Source organism: Conger conger, chromosome 12 (genome assembly GCF_963514075.1).
Source record: "Conger conger chromosome 12, fConCon1.1, whole genome shotgun sequence".
In the NCBI taxonomy this organism is placed as follows: Eukaryota; Metazoa; Chordata; class Actinopteri; order Anguilliformes; family Congridae; genus Conger; species Conger conger.
The window spans coordinates 44,473,533-44,497,788 of NC_083771.1; the positions used below are offsets into that span (position 1 = coordinate 44,473,533).

Below are 24,256 nucleotides of genomic sequence, written 5' to 3' on the forward strand. Positions count from 1 at the left end.
CTGGATACTACTGTTAAAATGACTGGTTTCTTTTTGCAGGTGCATGTTATAACATGGTCACAAACTTGGCACTGCCTTTGGAGAATTTTGGCATTTCAACTGGGTTAAATTCTGTACTGTACATACAGTACAAAATACTGTTGGTTCTAGATCACAGGATCTAAAAAGTGAAAAGCCAACTTACTCACATGATTTTAGCATTTTAAACATTTCTCTTTCCGCTTGACTTTGCTGTAGACCAGATGTGTATTACACCACTTTTGGTTCAGAGATGTAATGTGGGGTAGCAGTAGAACCCTGACCTGCCTGTGTACCTAAAAAAACATTGACTAAAATCATCAACATGACTATTTTCTGTTTCTCAGTGTTTAGCTGGTAAGAGTGATTTTATGTTCAGGGTTAGAAAGGGAACTGGCTGCACTATGCACAAGGTAGGAACTGTACTGTTAATTGTACTGCAAAAAACATTTTTTTTAAACATTTCAATTTAGTTAATTTTGTGGGCTCGCATTTCTGTTCAAATCAGTGGTATATCTCCTGAGGTATGTGACATACCACGCCCAAGATAGAATAAGAAACATCATTGTTGGAATCTGCTTTGGAATCATCGTATTGTATGGTTTATCTACAATTGTTTGTACAGGTAAGACTATACTTTACAAAACTTCAAAAGGAATGAATTGCTGTTCCTTGTCATCCATCCATTACCTTAACCCACTTATCCTGAACAGGGTCGCAGGGGGGCTGGAGCCTATCCCAGCATACATTGGGCGAAAGGCAGGAATACACCCTGGACAGGTCACCAGTCCATCGCAGGGCACACACACCATTCACTCACACACTCATACACTCATACCTATGGACTCTCCAATCAGCCTATCCTGCATGTCTTTGGACTGTGGGAGGAAACCGGAGTACCCGGAGGAAACCCACGCAGACACAGGGATTCGAACCCAGGACCTCCTTGCTGTGAGGCGGCAGTGCTACCCACTGCACCATTCATGCCGCCCTGTTCCTTGTCATGCGTAACGTATACATTGTGTGTTTTCTTGCAGGTGTGAAGTGAGACGTGTGGTGATACACTGTTCCTGAGTGTTTCTCTGGCTGAAGTGGACCGTTTTTGTGGAAATACTCTTTCTGATATACACACATGATGGAGCCTTTTTCTCAATGGGTAAGTTACCCTTTAGAATAAACATAAACCAAGCATGAACAGTACCAAGCATGTGCCGATGCACAGAAACATAAGCTCTCAGGCTGTCACAACGGCATGGCTCATCCAACGAAGTGAATAAAATCCCCAGCATCCATAGGTTCAGAATGCAGCCATGGAGGACCACAGTGTCTGCTGGATTTAAGACTGTTTCAAAGCCAGGGATTCGTTTTTTTTTTGTGTGTGCTATAGCTCCACCTCTCTCAACCTATGAGTGTGTGGAGAGCCTTGTAGTATATCAGTAATGTAGGAATATGAGAAAGGGGTCTTTATCACTGTGGTACAGGTCTTAGATTGCATTTAGGATTGGAGTTTCTGAAGTTTCCATCATTGATTAAGTGCTCCCACACCCTTAGAAGGCACGGGTAATGGCAGTCTAATGGTACATCTTCCATTTGATTTCTGGTTTTTGATTATTAGCTGTACATGAAACAAGACTGTTCTTCTGTTTGTTGCATTTTTCTGTCATAAATATATGAATTCAATGTAAATACTTCACAATTGAGTTAGTGTGTTGATAACTAGCCATATATTTGACCTCGTTTTTTAAAAGGATGAAAGTATTTGGTTTTTTATGCTGACATATTAATGTTCAGCGAATCCTTCTTGATCAAAGAAGCTTGGTCTTGGTCGGTCTTTCCCATTGTATTTATAATTTAGCATACTTTAAGAAATATAACTTAAGAAAAATAACTGTATGACCAGAAAAATAATTTAAAACAATGGGAAGATGCTACATGCAAAATGACAAATGTTACGTCCCTCTGGTGTCTAGGGGTAGGAGGATTGCGTAACATATATGTTGATGGGTGTGTTGCTTTAACTTGTGGAAGAACCTGTGCACTTGTAACTCGCTTTGGATTAAAAGCGTCTGCCAAATGACTGAAATGTAAAATGTAAATGTATGATGGGTGTCGAGTGCATTCAGTGTAAATAATGACAAGAATTAAAGTGCAAAAAGTGTATAAATTACAAAAAGTGCAAGAAGAGCTATTTACAAAGGTATTACAGTACAATCACATTTAGGTCACAAGGCCAAGGGACACTGTAAAATGAATTGATAATGTAAAACCTAATATCCTCACTATAAAATGAATTGATCATGTAAACCCTTCTAATATCCTCACTGTAAAATGAATTGATAATGTAAAATCCTCTAATATCCTCACTGTAAAAGGAATTGATCATGTAAAACCTTCTAAATGAATGGTAATAATTATGAAAATCTCTAAATAGCTTTCACTGTGTGTTCTAACAATGACGTTTGGTTTTAGTTTTTACTGATAATAAGAGGAGACTGGATGTTTGTCCAGAGCAGCCGAAGACAAGGCCGGTCTCTTACATCATCTCTGCACAATCAGGTGTGTCAGGAAATGATCTCTCCTCGTGTTATTAGGATAAATTTCAAATTTATTTTTCTTCATCAAGAAAACAGACAAGGCGCAGCAGAGAGAGGGTTTATGGTTACAAATTAAAACAGAAATAAATGAGAAAATCTTGACACTGACTTGAATCAAAATGTAAGTCCGTGGACCTCTTTGAATATTCAGCTGTCCCCACTTTCCAACATGAAGCTCTTATGTTATGTTATATTATGTTAAAGTAACATAATTCATGTATAATTCTCTTTGTAGATCCTAGAGGAAGCTGTAGAGATGGTACCTCTCTCTCGACCAGAGTAGGGAACAGCACACAGGAGTCAGTCTGTCCACAAGGTAGCATTACTGCAGTCCTCAAGATGACATCTTGCACAGTTTCTAGTTAAGACGTTAAGAGGTTTAATTTGCAAAGCATCCTGGGAAATGTGGTACAGAGCATACGTTATTGGTCCACACATATCAGAGATCAAAGAACAAGAATCTCAATCTGGGCCACAACAGGATCAAAATTTAAAAAATTAAATAATCCTCGGCAAACTTATTTATCAACCAAGAAATAGTTCACTGGATGAAAAATGAATCTTGCAAATGTCATCTTAGTCTGCAGACTTGAACTCTAACTTTTCAATTTGAACTGCAGCGAGCAATAAAGGTCCACAGAATGAAGGTTCAGAAGGATCTTGACAGATTCTGTGGTGAAAGAGCCTCCCTGTGTCCACACATCTCATGAAGCACTGCACACTTGGTAGTGTTATTACTGAATGTCAGGTATTAAAGGAACAATAGGGAAGATTTTTGTGCTAAAACATTGTTACAAGACCATTGTAAATCCCTTCCTGTCATTGAAAAAGGCTCACTTACGTGTTGACTCACCCTCTGTCTGTGCTTATAGTCCTTAAATTCAGGCTTCAAAATATGCAGTTGATGGGCCGGCACTCTGTACCAAAACATTGTATAGCTTTACAATAATTCAAGCTCATTGGTTGAAAATTGGTTCTAATTGCCACAGCAAATGGCGTTTCAACGTCAGCGGGGGGCGGATGTCCACTTCAGGGCCTGTCCATCCAGACACAGCCAGAGGGACCTGAAGGACTGCAACTCCCAGCATGCACAGAGGCCTGTCAGACTCATGCCTGAAGAACAGCAGCTCCCAGCATGCACTGAGGCACGTCAGACTCGTGCCTGAAGAACAGCAGCTCCCAGCATGCACTGAGGCCTGTCAGACTCGTGCCTGAAGAACAGCAGCTCCCAGCATGCACTGAGGTACGTCAGACCTGCGCCACAGACAGCTATATGCATGCCACATGGGATTGCACACCAATTTAACAATTCTGGCGGGACATCACAGACAACCCCTTCCTTCTTTTAATAAATAATAATAATAATAATAATACATTTTATTTGAAGTGGCGCCTCTCTAGACACTCAAGGTCACCTTACATTGGGCAAAATACAAAATAAACATGGTAAAAACATGATACAAAATATCCCATTTAAAATCATCAACAAAAATAGAAACCATGATACAATATATCCAATTAAAAATAATTTACAATGAACATACAATTAATATCAAACCAACAGACAGCAGACAGAGATAGACACAAGAACATGTAAAGGGAAGGAAACAGTCAGGGGTATGCAAGAGTAAACAGATGAGTTTTGAGAAAAACGAATACCAAGGAATTTCTAGGTTTTTGCAGTGCACGCATTCTGACGGAATTTCAAAGTGATCTGTTTTTCCGTGCGAGGTCCTGCGATGCCACTACGTGTCCAGCTGGGAGCGTCTGTGACGTTGCCCTGCTCTGTGGATACCCCAATACCTCTGCATGAGCTGGTGGTGCTGTGGATGAGGGATTCTGGAAGCCTGGTGCATCTGTTCCTGGGAAGAGAGAGTCGGCCAGAATCACAGAGCCCAGCGTACAGCGGCAGGGCCGAGTTTTTCACTGAAGAAATCTCCAAAGGAAACTTCTCTCTGCTGCTTAGGAATGTAACCACCGAAGACAAAGGAATGTACAAGTGTGTAGTTCAAACTGAACAAGAGTCTAGTGAAACAAATGTGACAATAGATACTGGTAAGTAGCCCCACCACCTTTTATGCGGTCTAACATTTTGAGAAGGATAATAATAATAATTTGTTATTTTGCTGACATTTTCATCCAAAGCAACTTACAGTTGACTAAGCAGAGGACAATGCCCCCTGTAGCAATGCGGGGTTAGGGCCTTGCTCAAGTGCCCAACAGCTGGCTGGATCTTATTGTGGCTACACTGGGGCTTATTGTGGCTACATTAGGCTACAGGCTACTTATTTCAATGGTGCATTCAATTTATTAGACAACAAACTGAATTAGCCATTTTGCTGAAAATAAAATGAACAGGAAGTATTATTTTACATGCATAAAGGAGCATGAAGGTGAAATTTGCCACACCCTATTAAAAATGAAATGCAAATGAAAAAGTTACTTGTGTTTTTCAGAGTGGCTGGTGGTGACTGGTGCAGACGTGCCTGTATTTGCATATGCTGGTGAAGATGTGATTCTGAACTGCTCAGTGGACACCCATGTTCCTCTCAGAGAGTTACAAGTTGAGTGGATGAAGACAAATGAAGAAATCCAGGTGCTGCTGTTTATGGAGGGGTGGTACAGACCGGAGTCACAGCCTGAGAGATTCAGAGGGCGTGCTGAGTTCTTCAGTGAGGAGATTCCCAAAGGCAACTTCTCAATGAAACTGTGGGATGTAAAAACTGAAGACAGAGGGGAATTCATGTGCACAGTCCATACAGACAGAGAATCAGTCAATGCAACGGCATACGTACAAGAACCGGGTAAGGAATGTGATCACATACTAATTAATTCCAAATATTACATTTATCAGAAAAGGGGAAAACACATAGAGTGTAATGTTTTAATAGTGAAATAAGCATATTTCTCATCCAGTATGTTTTGTCATTACTGTCTCATTTCAGTCGAGCAAAAAATGTATGTAAATAATGTCAGCCATCCATAAACCATACAACAATATTGCAGTGTACTGAGCATGAATGATCTTCATGAAGCAATGTTTTGGTGATGCATGCAGATCTTCAAGTTATAAAACTATAGGCCTATACTTCAGTCTGAAATCTGTGGGGTTTTTTTCTTCAGGAAACTTCACCATGGGTTGGTAGGGGAGACTTACGATTTTTAAAATAATCAGTAGAGTTCTAGGACATATCTGTCAACCAGTTCAGTACAGTACAAGCAAAGGTTGCGGCCATGAAATGTTACACATTGCCCGATAAACTGTACAAAATCTGCGATGATGCCCCTTAACTCATGAAGTAAAAATGCCCTGCCCTCACATATGCCAATAATTAAAGCCTTGGTGTTCATATCCATCCCGCACTCCAGTTCAATGCCCTAAACAACTTTCAAAATATTTTTCAACAAATAGAGAATAGATCTCCAGAAATGGTTCCATCTTTCCTCTACCCCATAAGATAAATATTGGACCACCCTCCCCCTAGAGATTTGGAAAGGCAAACATCCCAAAATTAACCAAAAACCATCCAACACAAAACATTACCTGGAGGGCTGTCTCTACCACTCAATAACAACTTATATAGATCCCAATCCAAGGTCTGCCGACATAAGGAAGAAAGGCTGGTATATCAGACTTTGGGATGTTGTTCACTCGACTATTCCTCTGTGACAAGCTCTTCTAAGCTCTTGTGCGTTTTCAGCCCACAACCTCATATCTTCTCACATCTTTTCGGGGAAAAAGTCAAGAAACATACAAATGCAATCTGCAAATAGTAATTTAGCCACTCCCATTTTTCATAACTATACACTGTTAACAGACTCCTGTCTTGACATTATAACCACTGGATATAATGAGCACATCTTACTCAGTCCTCACTGTGCTGACAGAATGCTACATTGCCGGTTTGGCAATAAAAAGTTGTTGTAAAAACACATTTCCCTTACAGAGAAGAAGAAATAGGACAAAATCATGCCTTTTCCAACAATGCCACCTGACGTTCTTCTGTTCAGCCTTTGATTCATTTAACTCTTTGTCACAGGTTTTTCCAATTGGCATATAAGCACCCTGGTTTTATCTGTGGCTGCTGCAGTTTTTGCAGTTTTTATCTGCATTCCTGTTCTTCGATGTATACAAAATCAAGGTAGGTATGAACTCACTTCATATAATTTCCCACTGAATGTATGATAAAATACAGCTCTTGCTGTATTTTGCAGTATTTTTCATGAAATATATACATATATGCAGTATATTTAAATATGCACAAATGGACTGGGAATTGATGGAAGAATATTCTGCACCTAGTCAAATCCACATATTGTTACATTACATTACATTACATTACGTGGCATTTAGCAGACGCTCTTATCCAGAGCGACATACAACAAAGTGCAAATCAATCACAAGAACAAGTGCAAAAGTAGACCTGAGAGGACAGTACAGTTCCGAGTCCTAGTGTAAACATACAGAAATTCAGAACCCTTGAAGAGTACAATCAACATTCAAACTAGCATACCACTGTTGGCAGCTAGAATACAACAACAGCCAATAAAAACACAATACCTATACAATATCTATACATAAGTGCCATTATGGTCTAAGGGGAGGGAAAGGTATAGCCTGAAGAGATGGGTCTTCAGTCTGCGCTTGAAGGAGGTCAGAGACTCTACCGTTCTGACATCCACCGGGAGGTCATTCCACCACCGTGGGATCAGGACAGACAGCAGTCGTGAGCGTGAAGAGCAGGTGTGGCGAGGGGGAGGCGCCAGACGGCACGAAATGGCAGAACGGAAGGGTCTTGTTGGTGTATAGGTCTTGATAAGGGATTGAATATACACGGGGGCTGATCCTTTAACTGCCTGGTATGCGAGCACCAAAGTTTTAAATTTGATGCGAGCCATAACAGGCAGCCAGTGGAGGTTGCTGAGCAGGGGGGTGACATGTGAATGTCTGGGAACATTGAATACCAGACGGGCTGCAGCATTCTGGATCAGTTGTAGGGGTCTGATGGCAGATGCTGGAAGGCCAGCCAGCAGAGAATTGCAATAGTCCAGGCGGGACAGGACCATTGCTTGAACAAGGAGCTGAGTGGAGTAGGTGGTGAGAAAGGGTCGGATTCTCCGGATGTTGTACAGGAAGAACCTGCACGCCCGGGTCACCGATGTTCTTGGAGAAGGATAGCCTGTTGTCCATCACCACTCCAAGGTTTCATGCACTAGGGGATGAGGTCACTGTGGTATCCCCTAGTGAGATGGAGAAATCAGAGAAGGGAGAGGTAAAAGCAGGGATGAAGATCACCTCCGTCTTATCTGGGTTGAGCTTTAGATGGTGGTTGCCCATCCAGCTCTGGATGTCTCTCAGGCAGGTGCAGATACGGGTAGAGACCTGTGTGTCTGATGGGGGGAAAGAGAGAAAGAGTTGGGTGTCATCGGCATAACAATGATAGGAGATGCCATGAGCAGAGATAACGGGGCCAAGGGATCTCGTGTAGATGGAGAAGAGGAGGGGTCCGAGGACTGAGCCCTGGGGGACTCCTGTAACAAGGGGGCGAGGGGTTGTTATTTACCATTATTGTGGAAGTAGTCTTATCAAATAGCTTATTTTATTTTTATGAATTTAGACTCAGTGAGCAGTATTTATTCAACTTATTTTTTTATTTCTACTGCTGTAGCAAATGGCAAATGGCAGGCATTTATATAGCGCCTTAATCCAAAGCGCTGTACAATTGATGCTTCTCCATTCACCCATTCACCCATTCACCCATGCATACACACACTCACACACCGACGGCGATTGGCTGCCATGCAAGGCCCCGACCAACTCATCAGGAGCAATTGGGGGTTAGGTGTCTTGCTCAGGGACACTTCGACACAGCCCGGGCAGGGGCTGTTTTTACTGCCTGAGCCATGTAGCCTATCCACGTAGAGTTATGATGCGTTGTGTGCTCAGAGCTGCACTTCTGCATACCACTGTTGTAATGTGTGGTTATCTGCATTACTGTCACCTTGCTGGCAGCTTTGACCAGTCTGGCCATTCTCCTCTGACATCACTCATTAACAAGGCATTTCTGTCAGTGGATTTTTTTTGTTTGTTTTTTGCACCATTCTTTGCAAACCTGTGAATTCACATTCTGTGAAAATCCCAGGCGATCAACAGTTTATGCGATACTGAAACCACCATGTCTGCCACCAACAATCATTCCACGGTCAAAGTCAATTTTGTTCCTCATTCTGATGGTTGATTTGAACATTAACTGAAGCTCCTGACCTGTATCAACATGATTGCACTGCTGCCACACAATTGGCTGATTAGAAAATCACATGAATATGTAGGTGTAATAAAGTAAAAATGTTCCTAATAAAGTGCTGAGTGAGTGCCTGCAATGAATTATGGGAGCTTGAGGCAAGGGAACTGTGAGTGCACTTATTTGTGATGATATTTAAAAGATATGAATGGTTCATTGACACAAACAAGCAATTTTTCTGAATCTTAAGAGCACAATTTTGTGAAATAGGGAATTTGACTTGCACACACTGTTTCTACTGCCTTCAGACTGTAAAATCCATTAATTTTTTTTTGCATTTGGGCCAATTAGCTCTACTTTGACGTATGATCTCATTTCAATCAAACCAACCTTGTAAGTTCTTGAGATATTCTACAAAGAGAAGGTAAGCTAGCCTCTGAGAATATAAACAACCGGGCATATTGGTTATAAAATACATTTTAAGCCGCGGTGGTGCAACAGGCTAAGATGCAGCGAACCTTGCTGTTGCGGTTCTGTTCATTGTAGTTGCACACCGCAGGGCCAAAAGGATGAGTTTGGCCGGGTCACGGGGAGCGGCATAATTGGCTCGCCACCCCGAGGGAGGAGGGAGGACTCAGCGGGGGGAGGCTCACCGCATACAACAACAGCCCCGATCGCCTCGGAGTCACAGTCACATGGAGACGATGCGGCCTGGAGAAGAAGGCGTGTCGCTCTCCGGATCGTTAGATCCGTTCTTGCTGCCGGGGGACGTGATCGTATGTGTGTGGTGTATCCTAGATAACATGCATAATTGATATAGATAGGGTACAATTGCCAACAAAATTGGGAGAAAAGGGGAAAGATCTGAAATAAATTCATAAAAGAAAATACATTTTATATTTTAGGGAATTCCTCATATTCCCTAAATACTTATCTTAGCACTGTTATGACCCAGCACATGATTAATAAAAATATTGTTCCATATCTCAAATAATGTGTGCAAGTACATGTGTGTTAATTCTGACTTTTTCTTACTTCTTAGATGAAAGCAACAGGGCTCTGTTGCTATATTACATCCACGTCTCAGTTCCATGCATCCTGATATCCATCGCATTCGCCTTATGGGGTACAATTGAAGGTAAGTCAGCCTGCTTTGCTTAGTGCAGCTATTTCTAAGAGTGTTCATGTTGTGATCCTTGACTATGGAGAGTGTAGACATGCAATCCTCCCCAAAACACCCGCCTGATTATTTTAACACCACAGACTCCCCTGCATCAGCTGCAGAGATTGCAGCATCAGTGTGAATGCACAGATTAATAAGAAACCACTAATCACTTGACCGTTACCATACTTTCTGCAGGGTCCCGTGGAGTAGCCATTCCAAACTGTCGAGAAAATAAGTGAAAAGAATAAAACTGATAAGTAAGAAATACAGAGCTGCAGTCTTGGCACTGCTTGTGTTCTGATGTCCATTTTATTTTGCAGGTTCCTTTCGAGAGGCTTATGTTTGCTCTGTTATGAATCTCATGAGGATCCTAAGGATATTTAAGATGTCTCCATATAAACCTCCTGGTATGTTTTTATTTCATAATGCAGTAGTTTATTATCATAATGACACAATTCTGCCTCCTACATCATAAGATTTTATGTCCATATCCAATATTTTTTTCTTAGCTTAAAAATCAAGGCTTATCAAAAGTCCTTCATAGTGAGGCATTCTGTTTAGTGAGCTAATTTTAAACCTGCATGAAGACCAGAGAGCTGTCTTTGGGATTAAAGCAAGCCATTTTGAAGCTACTATACCACAAGATGCAATGGAAGGCAAGATTACAATTTGGAAATAAGTACAGAGATGAACCAATCACCTAACCCTTTTTTGGAGAAGTAAGCCTTTTGAAATGTATCGTCCTATTGTCAACCAGAATGTTCTCCTTGTAGTGCGTAAGGAGAGGATAACCACTCTCCTTATCCCTCCCCTATAACTCCTGACCCACAGTTTGCACTGCTGGCCTCCAGGCAAGACAATGTAAATATTTGACTAAGGTTAGGTTCACTTAAGGACCCGTAGACCTTTTCTGGTTATATTCATGTAGCATTATCTAGCTAGCTAGTTGTTTTCATAAGGACATTATAGTCGTGCTTTTATCCTAACTTGTCGAGTTATCTAGCAAAAATGATCATTGGATAAGTATTCGTTCTTACCTTGTCTATCAATACTTGGTAAACGGTTGGCATTTATGTGTGCCTTTATCCAAGGCGCTGTACAATTGATGCTTCACATTCACCCATTCATACACACACTCACGGCAATTGGCTGCCATGTAAGGCACTGACCAGCCCGTCAGGAGAATTTGGGGGTTAGGTGTCTTGCTCAGGGACACTTAGACACAGCCCGGGCGGGGGATCAAACCGGCAACCCTCCAACTGCCAGACGACTGCTCTGACTGCCTGAGCCATGTCGCATACTAATACTTGATATACTATGTTAGCTAGCTTGTGAAAATTCAGTCTCCCAAGATAAGCGTGTATCATGGAGGTAGCTATGGTAACAAACAATAATGTGTGGAAAGTGGGAGCACAGTCTGTCAATCATAGCTAATTGACCGTTCTTGTTTCCACACCAAGACAGTTGGGTAAACTTTTATTGTGGGAAATTTAGGCTTAGAAAAATATGTTTTAAAATAAAAAAGTATGCATTGTATTGTGTTATTTTTGCCTAAAGACAACTGGCAAATGTCACATTCAAACCACCATGTTACTCTTTTAAAATGACTGGTTTCTTTTTACAGGTCCATGTCACATTAGAGTCTCGAAATTGGCTGTGCCATTGGAGATGTTTGTCATTACAGCAGGGTTCAATTCTGGTGAGTACATACTGCATACAATTATTTTAGTGCCTTTACAACATGGGTTGCATTTTCTTTATTATATGACATGGTTTAGTTGTCGGGATGATTTTTAACATTTGAATAATTTATTATTCCTTCAGCTGTGTATGGCTTCGCTGAAGTAGACCAGATTATTATGGTAGCAGGATTGTTGTTAGGGTCCCCCATTCGACTGGAATTTTTGAGGGCCCTCTCCAGCTGTGGGATAATATATACAGTACTGTGCAGAAGTCTTAGGCACCCTATACTTTATGATATATATGTTAATTTTTGTGTGTGTGTTAGTATAAAAGAACACATTTTTGATTTCCAAATTTTCATGATTTTCATTTTCCAAAAGATTTAATTTTACAGAGACATTTTTGTATTAAATTTTCAAAGGTAACATATTACTGGAAGCAATTGACTACTTTTTACACAAAAACTTTATCAAGGCTGTCAGAAGCAAGGAGCCAACCAAAGTCTGCAGAAGAACTGTGGCAAGTTCTCCAACATTACATTACATGAATGGCATTTGTCAGACTCTCTCATCTAGAGTGACATACCGTTGATTAGACTAAGCAGGCGACAATCCCCCCCTGGAGCAATGCAAGGTTAAGGGCCTTGCTCAAGGGCCCAATGGTTGTGTGGATCTTATTGCAGCTATGCCTGGATTTGAACCCCCAGCCTTGCGGGTCCCAGTCATGTACCTTAACCACTACATGCTTGGAACAACCTCCCTGCTGATTGTCTTAAAGAACTCCTGGACAGCGTTGGCTATCTCAGAGAAGTGATGCAGTTTTAACGCCAAAGGGTGGTCCCAAAAAATATTGATTTGATTCAGTTTTTAACTATTCTGCCAAATTACAAAAATGTAATGTAAATTGTGTAGAACGTTTATTTCATTGAATTCTTTTTTAAAGAATCTTATCTGTACAGAATGTTAAACAGGTGCCTGAGACTTTTGCACAGTACTGTACATTCCTATGGTGATGTGTCCTATAATACAGGCAGATTTGACACGGAGAGAAAAAAAGGCCTCGTAATTTTACATTTCCACGTCTTGTAGGTTTTGTGTGGTCTAATTGCATTGTGTCACAGCTGTTTGGGTTAAGATAATGGATGGATGGATGGATGGATGGAAGAATAAATGTCCTGCTTCAGTGTTCTAGGATACTCACCTTACATCTCAACCATACGGGAGTTTACTGATATGCTTTGGTGACAATGAACAGTTTCCAATGTCTGTTACCCAATCAGGGACAGGAACCTGCATTGTGGGGTATAAAGCTTGTAGCCACACAACACTTCTTTGTTGTAACTGCCCTGCCTTGTTTTTACTTGGTATGTTTCATACTGTAATCAAGACTATTTTGCTCTATTAATGAATTGTTATTGAACTGAATTTTGGACGATAAGTTTTACTTCACAAAGGACTACATTTCTACAATAGCCATGGATGGAGTTCTTTGCTGTCCGAATCAAATTGTACCACGGTGATCTCATCCACTATAATAACATCCGGTTTGCTGTCTACCGTGATCCATGTGAACGCAGTAAAAATGCTGAAAAAGACCACCATAGTTCCTTTGGATAATAATGTATTGGAGGGGAGGTGAAGTGATTATAAATATTGTTCTGACGATAAAGGTTTCTGGAGTTTGAAGAGACTGTATATTTATACAGCTTCCCAGCTGTGATGACCCTAATGTTCAAATGTGTAGAATGTACAGTATATTCCAGTATATGCCTTTTCACCAAAGAATGATTCACTTATTAATTTTAACTTCTATTAAAATGCTTGATTGGCGACAATTGACATGATAAATGAATAATTGTATAATATGTAATAATTGCCAATAATTGTTTTTTTATTTTTTTACGGAAATGTCTGTAACAAGGATCTTATTGTCCTGAGCAAAAACCTGAGGGTGGAAACGTTAATAAATACTGAGTATATGGAGCACTTTTTCATTTTAATTGTGACATTATGGTCAGTGTAAGAAAGGTAATCAAACTTTTTTACATTGTCTTTTGTTGTAATGTTCTGTCAGTGTTCTGTGCACCATTTCATTATCTCTCAATTCTTTTCAAATCAGTTGCTCTTCAGCCATTATTTACAGACCCTACAGTAAAAACAGGAGATAAAGTACTCAGTGGAATGATGCTTGGAACGCTGCTATTAATACTTGGATTCGCAGCAGTGATCTCTTCTGGTAAGAATATACATTTTTCATTTCACAATATTGCAAAATGTGTTACACATGTTCTTACTATCAGTGATTGGCTGCAAATGTCTAGTGGGATATCTTGCAGCATTATGAAATAGTGCATACCTTGCCTTAAATAAGTATGTTTATTATAAACAATTGACTTGCTATGTGTTATGAATAGGCAAGATTTCCGCACGTGGGATCCACATCCGTGCACAAGGATTTTGTTTTGCGTGGTTTTAAGTTTGTTTCTTTTTTTCAATCATAATTAACTTGAACTTTCCGTGAAAGCATGCCACTGCATTAGGCAGGACGATCAGGCCCTGTAATGTTTCTGTGTCCGTCCTGTTTGTATTAGTGTTTATTCTCGTTATTTATTCATTTTTCATACATCCATGGTTATTGTTTTCCATTACAGTTTTTCATTCGTGATCCCCTGTTATGTCTGCGTCTGATTGTTTACCAGCCTAGTCACTCCCCTGTCTGCGTGTCCCACTATACGGTAGTTTTCGGGATTTGAACATTCCTTCCAATCTCGCAGTTCTTACTTCCTGCTTCTCTCGGTAGTTAAATGTTGCAAAGCACTATTCTTACTAATTACTACTAATCTAGATATTGTACAGTACTAATCCGATTGATACACTTACTGTCTGTCTGACTAACTAACAGTCACTTTTATTGGGTAGTTTAGAATTATTCACGTAACTAATTCACTAACGCAATCTCTTAGTTTTTCCACACTGTTCTATAATTCCGCCTCCCTATGCTATCCCTGATTACTCGCTTAGTTTCAGCGAAGTGTCCGCACCTGTCTCTGACTATCACTACGTCTTCATTCTATGCAAATGTCTACTCCTTAATCCGGAGACGTATGTTTTACCTGTTTGTTAAAGTGCATCCAGTCCGCGTTTTCATCTCCCCGTGTTTTGGTGTTATTACCCTATTATGTTTCCCCACCTGTTGTCTATTTGTTCAGCAGCCCACCTTCTCCCGAGCCCCGCCTAGATTGTCACTTCCCTCATGTATTTAAACCTCAGTCTCCGCTTCATCCATTGTCAGAACGTTGATCATTGATCGTGCTGAGTTTTTGTATGCCTATTTCTGAGATTCATAAAAGACACCCCTTTGGTTTAGATTTTCGAGTTTTGCCTTGCCCTCTGGTTTTGTACCTTAGCCCTTTGATTACTTGGATTTTGACCCTTTGCTTGTTTTCCCAACTATTCTTTTGCTTGCTGTTTTTGGTGTTGTCTTGGATTATCCCATGGTCTGCGTAGAGTCCTCAGTGCTGTGCTTAACAGGCCCTAAATAGGATAGGTAAGGTAAAGGTTTATAGTGTAGGCATGGTAAGTTAAGCATTACTATGGTAGGCATGGTATGGCAATTGAACAGTAATGCAAATGATGCATTATTTGAAATTTGTTTGTATAGTCCCTTTAAATTGGAAAATGTCAGAATCACATTCAGTTTATACTTTATCAATGCAGTCCTGTAGCACAGTGCTTAATGTTTTGCATCATCTATTTTTTCAGTTCGTCGGGTGATTAAATTAAGAAATCGATTGGTAAAGATCTGGTTGTCTTGGTGGATTGTATGAGTGGAATCCTGTGTTTCTCATTAATATCCATCTGTTTCTCATGTTTATGCTTCTGCACATAACTGTTCCACCTGTCCCTATACAGCATGACCAAATGCACATCTGACCTAGTGATGTTAATTTGTGCAGCAGAAGGGCAAGACTGAGATGTGTGTCCACATGCTTTTGTAACCGGAAGTGTCAAACACCGTTCTTTTCTGTGCTTACAGGGACAGAACCTCTCCTTATGGTTCTGTTGCTACAAATCGCCATCAATGCCCAATTGGTGTGCATTACGATCCTCATGAGTAGTCAAATTTTTCTTGCACTGGGTAAGTTGACCTTATAATTCATAACAAAAAAAACCTACTACATACAGGGCTAACAGACCCGACAAAGGAAAGCCAAAACGTAGTCACGGTCACAGGCAAAAGTTTGGTAACAAGTAGATAGTCCAAACAGGCAGATAAACAAAAACGAAACCCAAAGTCACAAACTGGGAATCCAAACAAAGTCCAAACACAGCGGGTCAAACACGAACAGAAGGAGAATCCAAAAGGCAGTGGTAGAGGTACACAAAACGGGTTGACGCACAGGCAGATCAGACAGAGAATCAGCTGGAGAGAATGGCACGAGCACATTACAATCTGGCAAAGAACAAACAGAACAGACAGGTTTAAATAGACAGGTAACGAAGGGAAACGAGAAATAAGGTGTGCATGATAATCAAGAAGTGGGACACAGGTGACACGAATGAATGACATGAATGAACAGACTACAGAAAGCACAGAGGGAAACAAAAGGCGAAACACTGGGGACTTGACAGAAACACGGATATAGAAAACACAGATCATGACACATGGCACTGGATTTGTCCATATATAACAGCCTTCACGGTCTCCAGAGCTTTTCTGGCATATTCTCGAAGAATATCAAAATTCTGTCACAACAGAGTGTGCACAAGTTGATTTACTTCCATGGAAGACACTGCTAGAGTCTTGATTTCATTGGCTTATATTTGTTTACATTTTGATCACTATCTGCACATGAATAGGGGACAGTGTTTTTAGTCTTTCTTCATCACAGATATATGAAAGGTATCACAGTATGTGTTTTTTCAATTTATAACATGGTTTTTAATTCTTAACAATCCATACATCTGTCAATGTAATTTTTTAATTAAATGACGGACAGCAAAAATGTGTTAACTGCACTTATAAGTTGTTAAGGTCTATGAACACAGACATGTTTGAGATTATAAACCTTAAGAATATAAACCATAAACCTGGTGTATGGGGATTGGATAGATATTCTTAGTGTAACTGATGATCTCTCAGTAATAGAGGTGTTTTACTATATTTAACATGTAAAAGATATGTACACTCACCAAGCACTTTATTCAGAACATTTTTACTTTATTACACCTACTTATTCATGCGATTATCAGCCAATTGTGTGGCAGCAGTGCAATCATGTAGATACAGGTCAGGAGCTTCAGTTCATGTTCAAATCAACCATCAGAATGGGGAAAGTTTTGATCAAAGTGATTTCGACCATGGAATGATTGTTGGTGGTTTGAGTATCTCAGAAACTGCTGATCTCCTCGGATCTCCTCTGATCTCTAGAGTTTGCAAAGAATGGTGCAAAAAAACTTTTAAAAATCCAGTGAGCAGCAGTTCTGCAGACAGAAACATCTTGTTAATGAGAGATGTGAGAGGAGAATGGCCAGACTGGTCAAAGCTGACAGGAAGGTAACAGTAAAACAAATAAGCACATATTACAACAGTGGTAGAAGAGCATCTCTGAACACACAACGCATCATAAGATGAAATGGATAGTCTACAGCAGTAGAAGTAAAGAAGTAAAAAAAATAAGTCTAAAATACCTAATAATGTGTTCACTGAGTGTATATCCTAAATCAAAGGGATTCACCAGAATCAGTTAATAACACATCTTTATTGTGTTCCTTTCTGTTTTTCAGTGTTGGTTACAGTGAAATTTGCACTGCTTTTTGCCCAAGACTTAATGTCATGCTTGCTGAAAAGATGTGGATGTAAGTATAACTTGCTACATTGTACTGATGATGGGCTTTTCATTTGTAATGAGGATGTTGAATCCATACAATTTGCAGTGCCGTTTGTGTATGCTGGCTTATGATATTCCCATTCTGCACTATGGAGGCTGCTGGTGATGTCACTGACTGCTGTTTTCGGGTTTTTCTTCACATCTCTTAGGACTCATCTTGTCATGAATTGCTGATTTCATGCTGATTGCAGGATTTCTTTGGCTTTCTTTCAGATTTGCGTCAGAAAGTCTTCCTTCTGCTTTGGCTCATTCTTGATATTGCATTGAGCTTTGTAATTCTGGGCATCACTTTGGAAAACGATAAAGGTATGGAATTTAGTTTGTGTTGATATATTTAATAATTTTTGTCCTGTTGATTAAGCTTAGTCTGCCCTGATGTATTGCACATTTTCATAAAGAGACTTCTCACCCCCATTATTACATTATTATTCAACATAAGCAGACTGTAGGCCTGGTCTTCAACCCCCATGCCCCAGTGCAGTGACGTGGACACTGTGTTGTAGGAGACGCCATCTTTCGGACAAGACGTTAAACCCAGGTCCTGACTCACTGGGGTCATTAGAGATCCCATGACACACTTTGCAAAGAGTAGGCAGTTGCCCTTTGTCCCGGTTAAATTCCAAACCCTGGTTTTTATTCAACCTGTCTGATTTAATTGGCCAAAAATGTGCCCTCTCCCTCTCCACCTCAGCTGTTGTGTGGAGAGCATTCTGGGTGGAGCTGCACACTGGTGGGGGTTGAGACCAGTTCCCCTTTACCACTGTAAAGTGCTTTGAGTGCTATATAAATACACCAATCAACCTACCTACCTACCTACCTACCTACCCAACCACCTACCTTCCTATCGACCTTCCTTCCTGATAAATCCTCTGCTTTCTCCCTGTCTAAATAATGAAAAATAGGGCAGAAAAAGTATAAAAATAAAATGCTTTGTTCACAACTTTAATGAGCTGATATGTGTGTTACTGCAGAACTCCCTGTATGGATGTGTTTCTATGTATTCCTCTACGTCCTGACTGCCACAGTGGTCTTTCAGCACAACACTGATGATTATGATGATGTTGCATGGGGTACAGTATCATTTGATAAATGCCTTTTTATCATTGATTGTGGAGCTTGATAGATTTGGACTGGTTTTTATTCCTATTTTATCCACATAAACAACCAATTTGAATTATTTGTCATTGTTTTTATAATTATTTTTCTGTATCAGGAGTAACTGTACAACTAGTAAAAACCAGGATAGAGTGACATAATTAAAAATGACAACTACATTTAACACATCAGTGTACGTAATTAATCATTTTTATTCAAGTAAATAAACGTACTTAAGAAACCGATTTCATCTGAAACTCAAGCATGTTATTTTTACTTAACTTGCATACTGAAACTTCCCTCCTTGCTTTTCAGATGTAGCTCATATCCTTGTGTACGTTTTTGGTTCTATTTTAAGTGTCATTAATTCAGTTGCTCTAGCAACAGAAGTGTTTCTGAAAGCAGGTGAGTGCAGTAAAACATTTTGTATCTCAATGAAAACATCTGTGGTGATTGTCCCCTTGTGTGTGAGAAGTGTGTGGATACAGTGGCTTCAGAAAGTATTCAAAGTATGCATTCCCTTTTTGCACACTTTCTTGTGTTGTAGATAGTTTTAAATGGATAAAATTGCCAAAAATGGATAACAACTGATAAATGTTTGCCCATCAATCTACACTCAATAACCTATAATGGCATTCCAAATTGTGGTCAGGTGCATCCTGTTTGCTTTAATTGTGTGCAGTACAGGTTTGGACCACTGGAGGGTGGTTTGGTCATTTGACAAACTTGTCAACCTATTTACTCACAGGTGTAATCATTTCAGTGCAGTCAGGCCGCACCCTCGATAAACCCTCCTCTCACAGCACTCTGTGTAATTTGTGTTACGCTGCGGCTGGTAAACGTTATCACTGGGTCTCTGAGAAAAGAGTTTGTTGGAGTCTAACTCTCCCTTTGTTAGAATACTTTTTTTTTCATTGAGAATAGTGTTTGTGGGAGTCTACTGTGTTAGTTTATTTGCTCCTGCAAGTTCACTTTTTGGGATCAATTTAAATTCACCTTCTTTATCCTTCTGTTTGTGAGAATTTTTCTTCCCCAGTGGGGTAGTTTTCATTAAAGGTTATTCCTCCTTTTACCTTTTCGTTTCCCTGCCCTTTAGTCTGATTTGCAGATCTGGTGGTTGTTTGTTTGCGGACAGCTTTTAGGAGCCCTGGTGTCTGCGTTTGGCCTAACACCCCAAACCCCACCTTACAAATTATCCTTATCCTTGTGTCTAGAACTTGACTGTAGTCCCCCTGTGGCAAATTGAATTGATTTGACATAGTTTAGGAAGGCACACACCTATGTACACTGCACACACATTCAGACTGCAGGTCAGAACAAAACCAAGCCATGAAGGCCTGGGAACTCTCGACCTCTGCAGTACAATTGTGGCGAGGCATAGATCAGGGCAAGGGTATGAAACCATTTCTAATGATTTGAGTCTTCCCAGGAGCACAATGGTAGACATTTGGAACCACCAGGACAACTGAGTAACCGGGCAAGAAGGGCCTTGGTCAGGGAGGTGACCAAGAACCCAACGGTCACATTAACAGAGCTTTGGGAGAACTTGTTGTTGACACGCAAATTCAAACTACCGGCAAACTGAATTTAGCATTCACTATCCGATATCTACATAAAAATAAATAAAGCAATACATCCTTGGACACATGTTAAATGCAATGTGACTAAGTTGAAAAATGTAACCACTGTTCATAATTTTATTAAATCCATCAATTTTCCAAATTTTTTTGTTGTCTAGTACTGTAATCACTATCCAAGGGTTTTTTTTAAGAGTTGTGTTCTATCTAATGTTCGCCAGAGCTACCTTACCTAACTATGTATAGAGTTATTCCATGCCAGGAGGTTGGACCACAGCATCTCTCAGACTTGTTTCTTTTTCTGTGTTTTGGTAGATAATTATAGGGTTTTTACGTTCTACGAATGAGTGGGGAGGACTATTTGAAACGTTTACGTTTCAGTCCTCATGTTGGCGCTGAGTATGTACGGGAAGCAGTGTATACTGCAATTAGTAATCTGTCATAAAATTACCATTATCTGAAATATCTAATCTAATCACAAATTTAGTATTTTAATGAATAATTAAAATAACAAATATACAGATAATCTGAAGGTTGGAGTTCTTCGGAACTCAGCTCTCATGTCATGCAACACCAAAACAGACTGGGTTTAAATTATATATATATTTTTTAACAAAGCTACAAAGAAAGTACACAAGGGATAATCTAATCTAATGAATGCTAACAAGGGATGCTAACCAAGGAATGTAGGTGTGTGTGTGTGTGTGCGTGTGTCGGTGAGGGTGTGCGCGTAATTGTACCAGAATTCATTTTGTCTCTGGACAAAGAGAGGGGAGAATACACGGTGTGTTTGTATAGTGTGCGTTAGTGGTTATTATTGGAGTTTGGAGAGTTAGCTGTGGTTAGGAGTAGAACACGTGTGTGATTACTGTGCAGGCTATGTACGTGATAACGGCAAACCGATGAACATAAATGAGCTACACATATTTCAGCCTAGGGCGGCACGGGTGGTGCAGTGGGTAGCACTGCTGCCTCACAGCAAGGAGGTCCTGGGTTCGAATCCCCGTTGGCCAGGGCCTCTCTGTGTGGAGTTTGCATGTTCTCCCCATGTCTGCGTGGGTTTCCTCCCACAGTCCAAAGATATGCAGGTTAGGCTGATTGGAGTGTGCGTGAGTGAGTGAATGGTGTGTGTGCCCTGTGATGGACTGGCGACCTGTCCTGGGATAGGCCCCCCTGTAAAATCAGCCACATGTAATTTGTAACATGTTTATAATAAAATAAAATTTAAAAATGTATAAAATTATCCCCACAGTATCTTTACCTACAGAATTGATCCCCAATGAAAAAAGTGCATGTTTAGGGCAAAATAATAGAAAGTAGGTGCATGTTTTCTGATGCTCGATATGAATTCTACACCCATAACTACACCTAGATCCCTTTTCCTTACAAAGTTAGGGACCTCTAAACATCATGTCGTGCCATGCCATGTTTTTTGTCGAGGCACCCGTCAGACTTTAAATGGCTCTACTGGCAAAACCAAACAGAATATGAAGCTCAAATGTTCAGGAATTCTATATCTCATCATTATCTACCATCCATCCATCCATTATCTTAACCCGCTTATCCTGAACAGGGTTGCAGGGGGGCTGGAGCCTATCCCAGCATACATTGGGCGAAAGGCAGGAATAAACCCTGGACAGGTCACCAGTCCATCGCAGGGCACACACACCATTCACTCACACACTCACACACTCACACACTCACACACTCACACACTCACACACTCATACCCTCATACCTATGGGAAATTTAGACTCTCCAATCAGCCTAACCTGCATTTCTTTAGACTGTGGGAGGAAACCGGAGTACCCGGAGGAAACCCACGCAGACATGGGGAGAACATGCAAACTCCGCACAGAGAGGCCCCGGCCGACGGGGATTCGAACCCAGGACCTCCTTGCTGTGAGGCGGCAGTGCTACCCACTGCACCATCCGTGCCGCCCATTATCTACCAACACACGGAAAAAGAGAAAGAACTGAGAGGTGCTGTGGTGCGGCCTCCTGGAGTTGGCATGGAATGGCTCTGTAGCAGGGGTCTCCAACCCTGGTCCTGGAGAGCTACTGGGTCTGCTGGTTTTTGTTTTCACCTTAAAATCAGCACCTGTTGAGACCCAGGTAACCAGGTGAGGTGAGTTAATTAATTAAATTAGAGCAGTTGATTATAGTTAATTGCAGGGTAAGAATGAAAACCAGCAGACCCAGTAGCTCTCCAGGACCAGGGTTAGAGACCCCTGCTCTATAGAAACCTGTGTTGCTTAAAATAAAAGTAAAATCATCAGTCACCTATAGGATCCTACCAAAAAGACCAATCGCCTATCCATATGAAAGGGCGGCCTCTAGCGTAGTGGTTAAGGTACATGACTGGGGCCCTCAAGGTCGGTCGTTCTAATCCCGGTGTAGCTCCAGTAAGATCCCTGACACAAAAGTGTTAAACACTAATTGTAAATGTGACCGTCTCTGAAAAATGTGTTGTACTTGTGCAGACTCTGGAAATCACAAGGCTGAACTGTGGGATTCTCTTTAAGGTTTTTATTATGTATGTCTTTACAGAGAAAGGGGAGCGAACTGTGGAAGATTTTTGGTTGATCGTCTTGCCTTTTGAATCTTTATTTTTGGCCTTTTGGGTTGGTTTACAGATGCATGCATACTGTAAGTATCCTTTGGAAATATTGCTAACATTTGGTACCCTTCATATATGTCCGATATTTCTCAGATATTACTCAATATTACTAAAATTGCTTCAAATTGAAGAGAACATCTTGCGTGTGTTAATGCAATATTGTCATTTTGTGCTATATGTTGACCATTTTTGTCACTTTGGATTGTAGATAAGCGGAAAAGAGAAAAGTAAGTACAAACTACTTGTAATAAATTCACTTGCCTCAATTGAGTGCAATAATTTGGTAAACATAATTTTGAGCATATTCTTTGATGTTGTTTTTGGTTATTACAATATTCAGAATAGACCATGTGAAAAATCTTCATTTAAAATTTTTTTAAAAATGTTTTAGTTGACTAAGTATATTCTTAGATGTTAAATATAAAATCAAGATGTAGTGTAAACCCTTCTAAATTAGGGGATTTATTTGTGTCTGAATCTTTAATTTGCTTTCACTGTTTGTTGCAATATTGTCATTTGATTTGTCCTTAGAATAAGACATGAATTAATGCTCATTACCCAGAGCTGCCGAAGACGAGTCCAATCTCCAGCATCATCTCGGCATGATCAGGTGTCAGAGACCGAGCGGGATCTGGGGTGGGGGGGACGAGCTCAATCTGGGCCATGACTGGATCTCTCAAGATCCCAAACAAACCTCAAAATCAGCCAGGAATTTAACTGATTTAAAGGTACAATAGGTAATTTCAGACTTCTAACAGAGAGGAATCACAGCAACAAACACGCTGAAACCAAAGCACTATTTATCCCAACACCCAACAATCATGCCACGGTCAAAATCACTGAGATCACATTTTTCCCCATTCTGATGGTTGATGTGAACATTAACTGAAGCTCCTGACCTCTATCTGCATGAGTGTATGCATTGCACTGCTGCCACTTGATTGGCTGATTATACACTCACTGAGCACTTTATTAGGAAAATGTTTACTTTATTACACCTACTTATTCATGCGATTATATAATCAGCCAATTGTGTGGCAGCAGTGCAATGCATGCATCAATGTAGATACGGGTCTGGAGCTTCAGTTAATGTTCACATCAACCATCAGAATGAGGAAAAAATTACTTTGACCATGGAATGATTGTTGGTGGCAGACAGGGTGGTTTGAGTATCTCAGAAACTGTTGATCTCCTGGGATTTTCACACACACTGGTGTCTAGAGTTTGCAAAGGATGGTGCAAAAAAAACAAAAGAATTCCAGTGAGCAGCAGTTCTGCAGACAGTAATGTCTTGTTAATGAGAGACACCAGAGGAGAATGGCCAGACTGGTCAAAGCTAAAAGGACGGTGACAGTTACTCAAATAACCTCAC

General features: G+C 40.4%; 1 protein-coding gene and 1 long non-coding RNA gene across 2 annotated transcripts in view; both read left to right on the plus strand.

The window, feature by feature from the left end:
• The first annotated feature begins 6,675 nt into the window (after positions 1–6,675).
• LOC133141375 (uncharacterized) overlaps positions 6,676–24,256 on the plus strand; it is a 47,965-nt gene continuing 30,384 nt past the window's right edge. Inside the window, exons 1-4 of the mRNA XM_061261900.1 lie at positions 6,676–6,754; positions 9,897–9,992; positions 10,340–10,426; positions 11,644–11,718. Coding sequence (XP_061117884.1) covers positions 10,372–10,426; positions 11,644–11,718 — 130 coding nt within the window. The 5' untranslated portion in view covers positions 6,676–6,754; positions 9,897–9,992; positions 10,340–10,371. The remainder of the gene's footprint in view (positions 6,755–9,896; positions 9,993–10,339; positions 10,427–11,643; positions 11,719–24,256) is intronic.
• LOC133141421 (uncharacterized) lies at positions 13,882–19,529 on the plus strand. The gene is made up of 6 exons (XR_009710100.1): positions 13,882–13,937; positions 15,738–15,839; positions 17,489–17,560; positions 17,806–17,898; positions 18,564–18,662; positions 19,003–19,529. It is a non-coding gene; the product is annotated as an uncharacterized LOC133141421 (long non-coding RNA).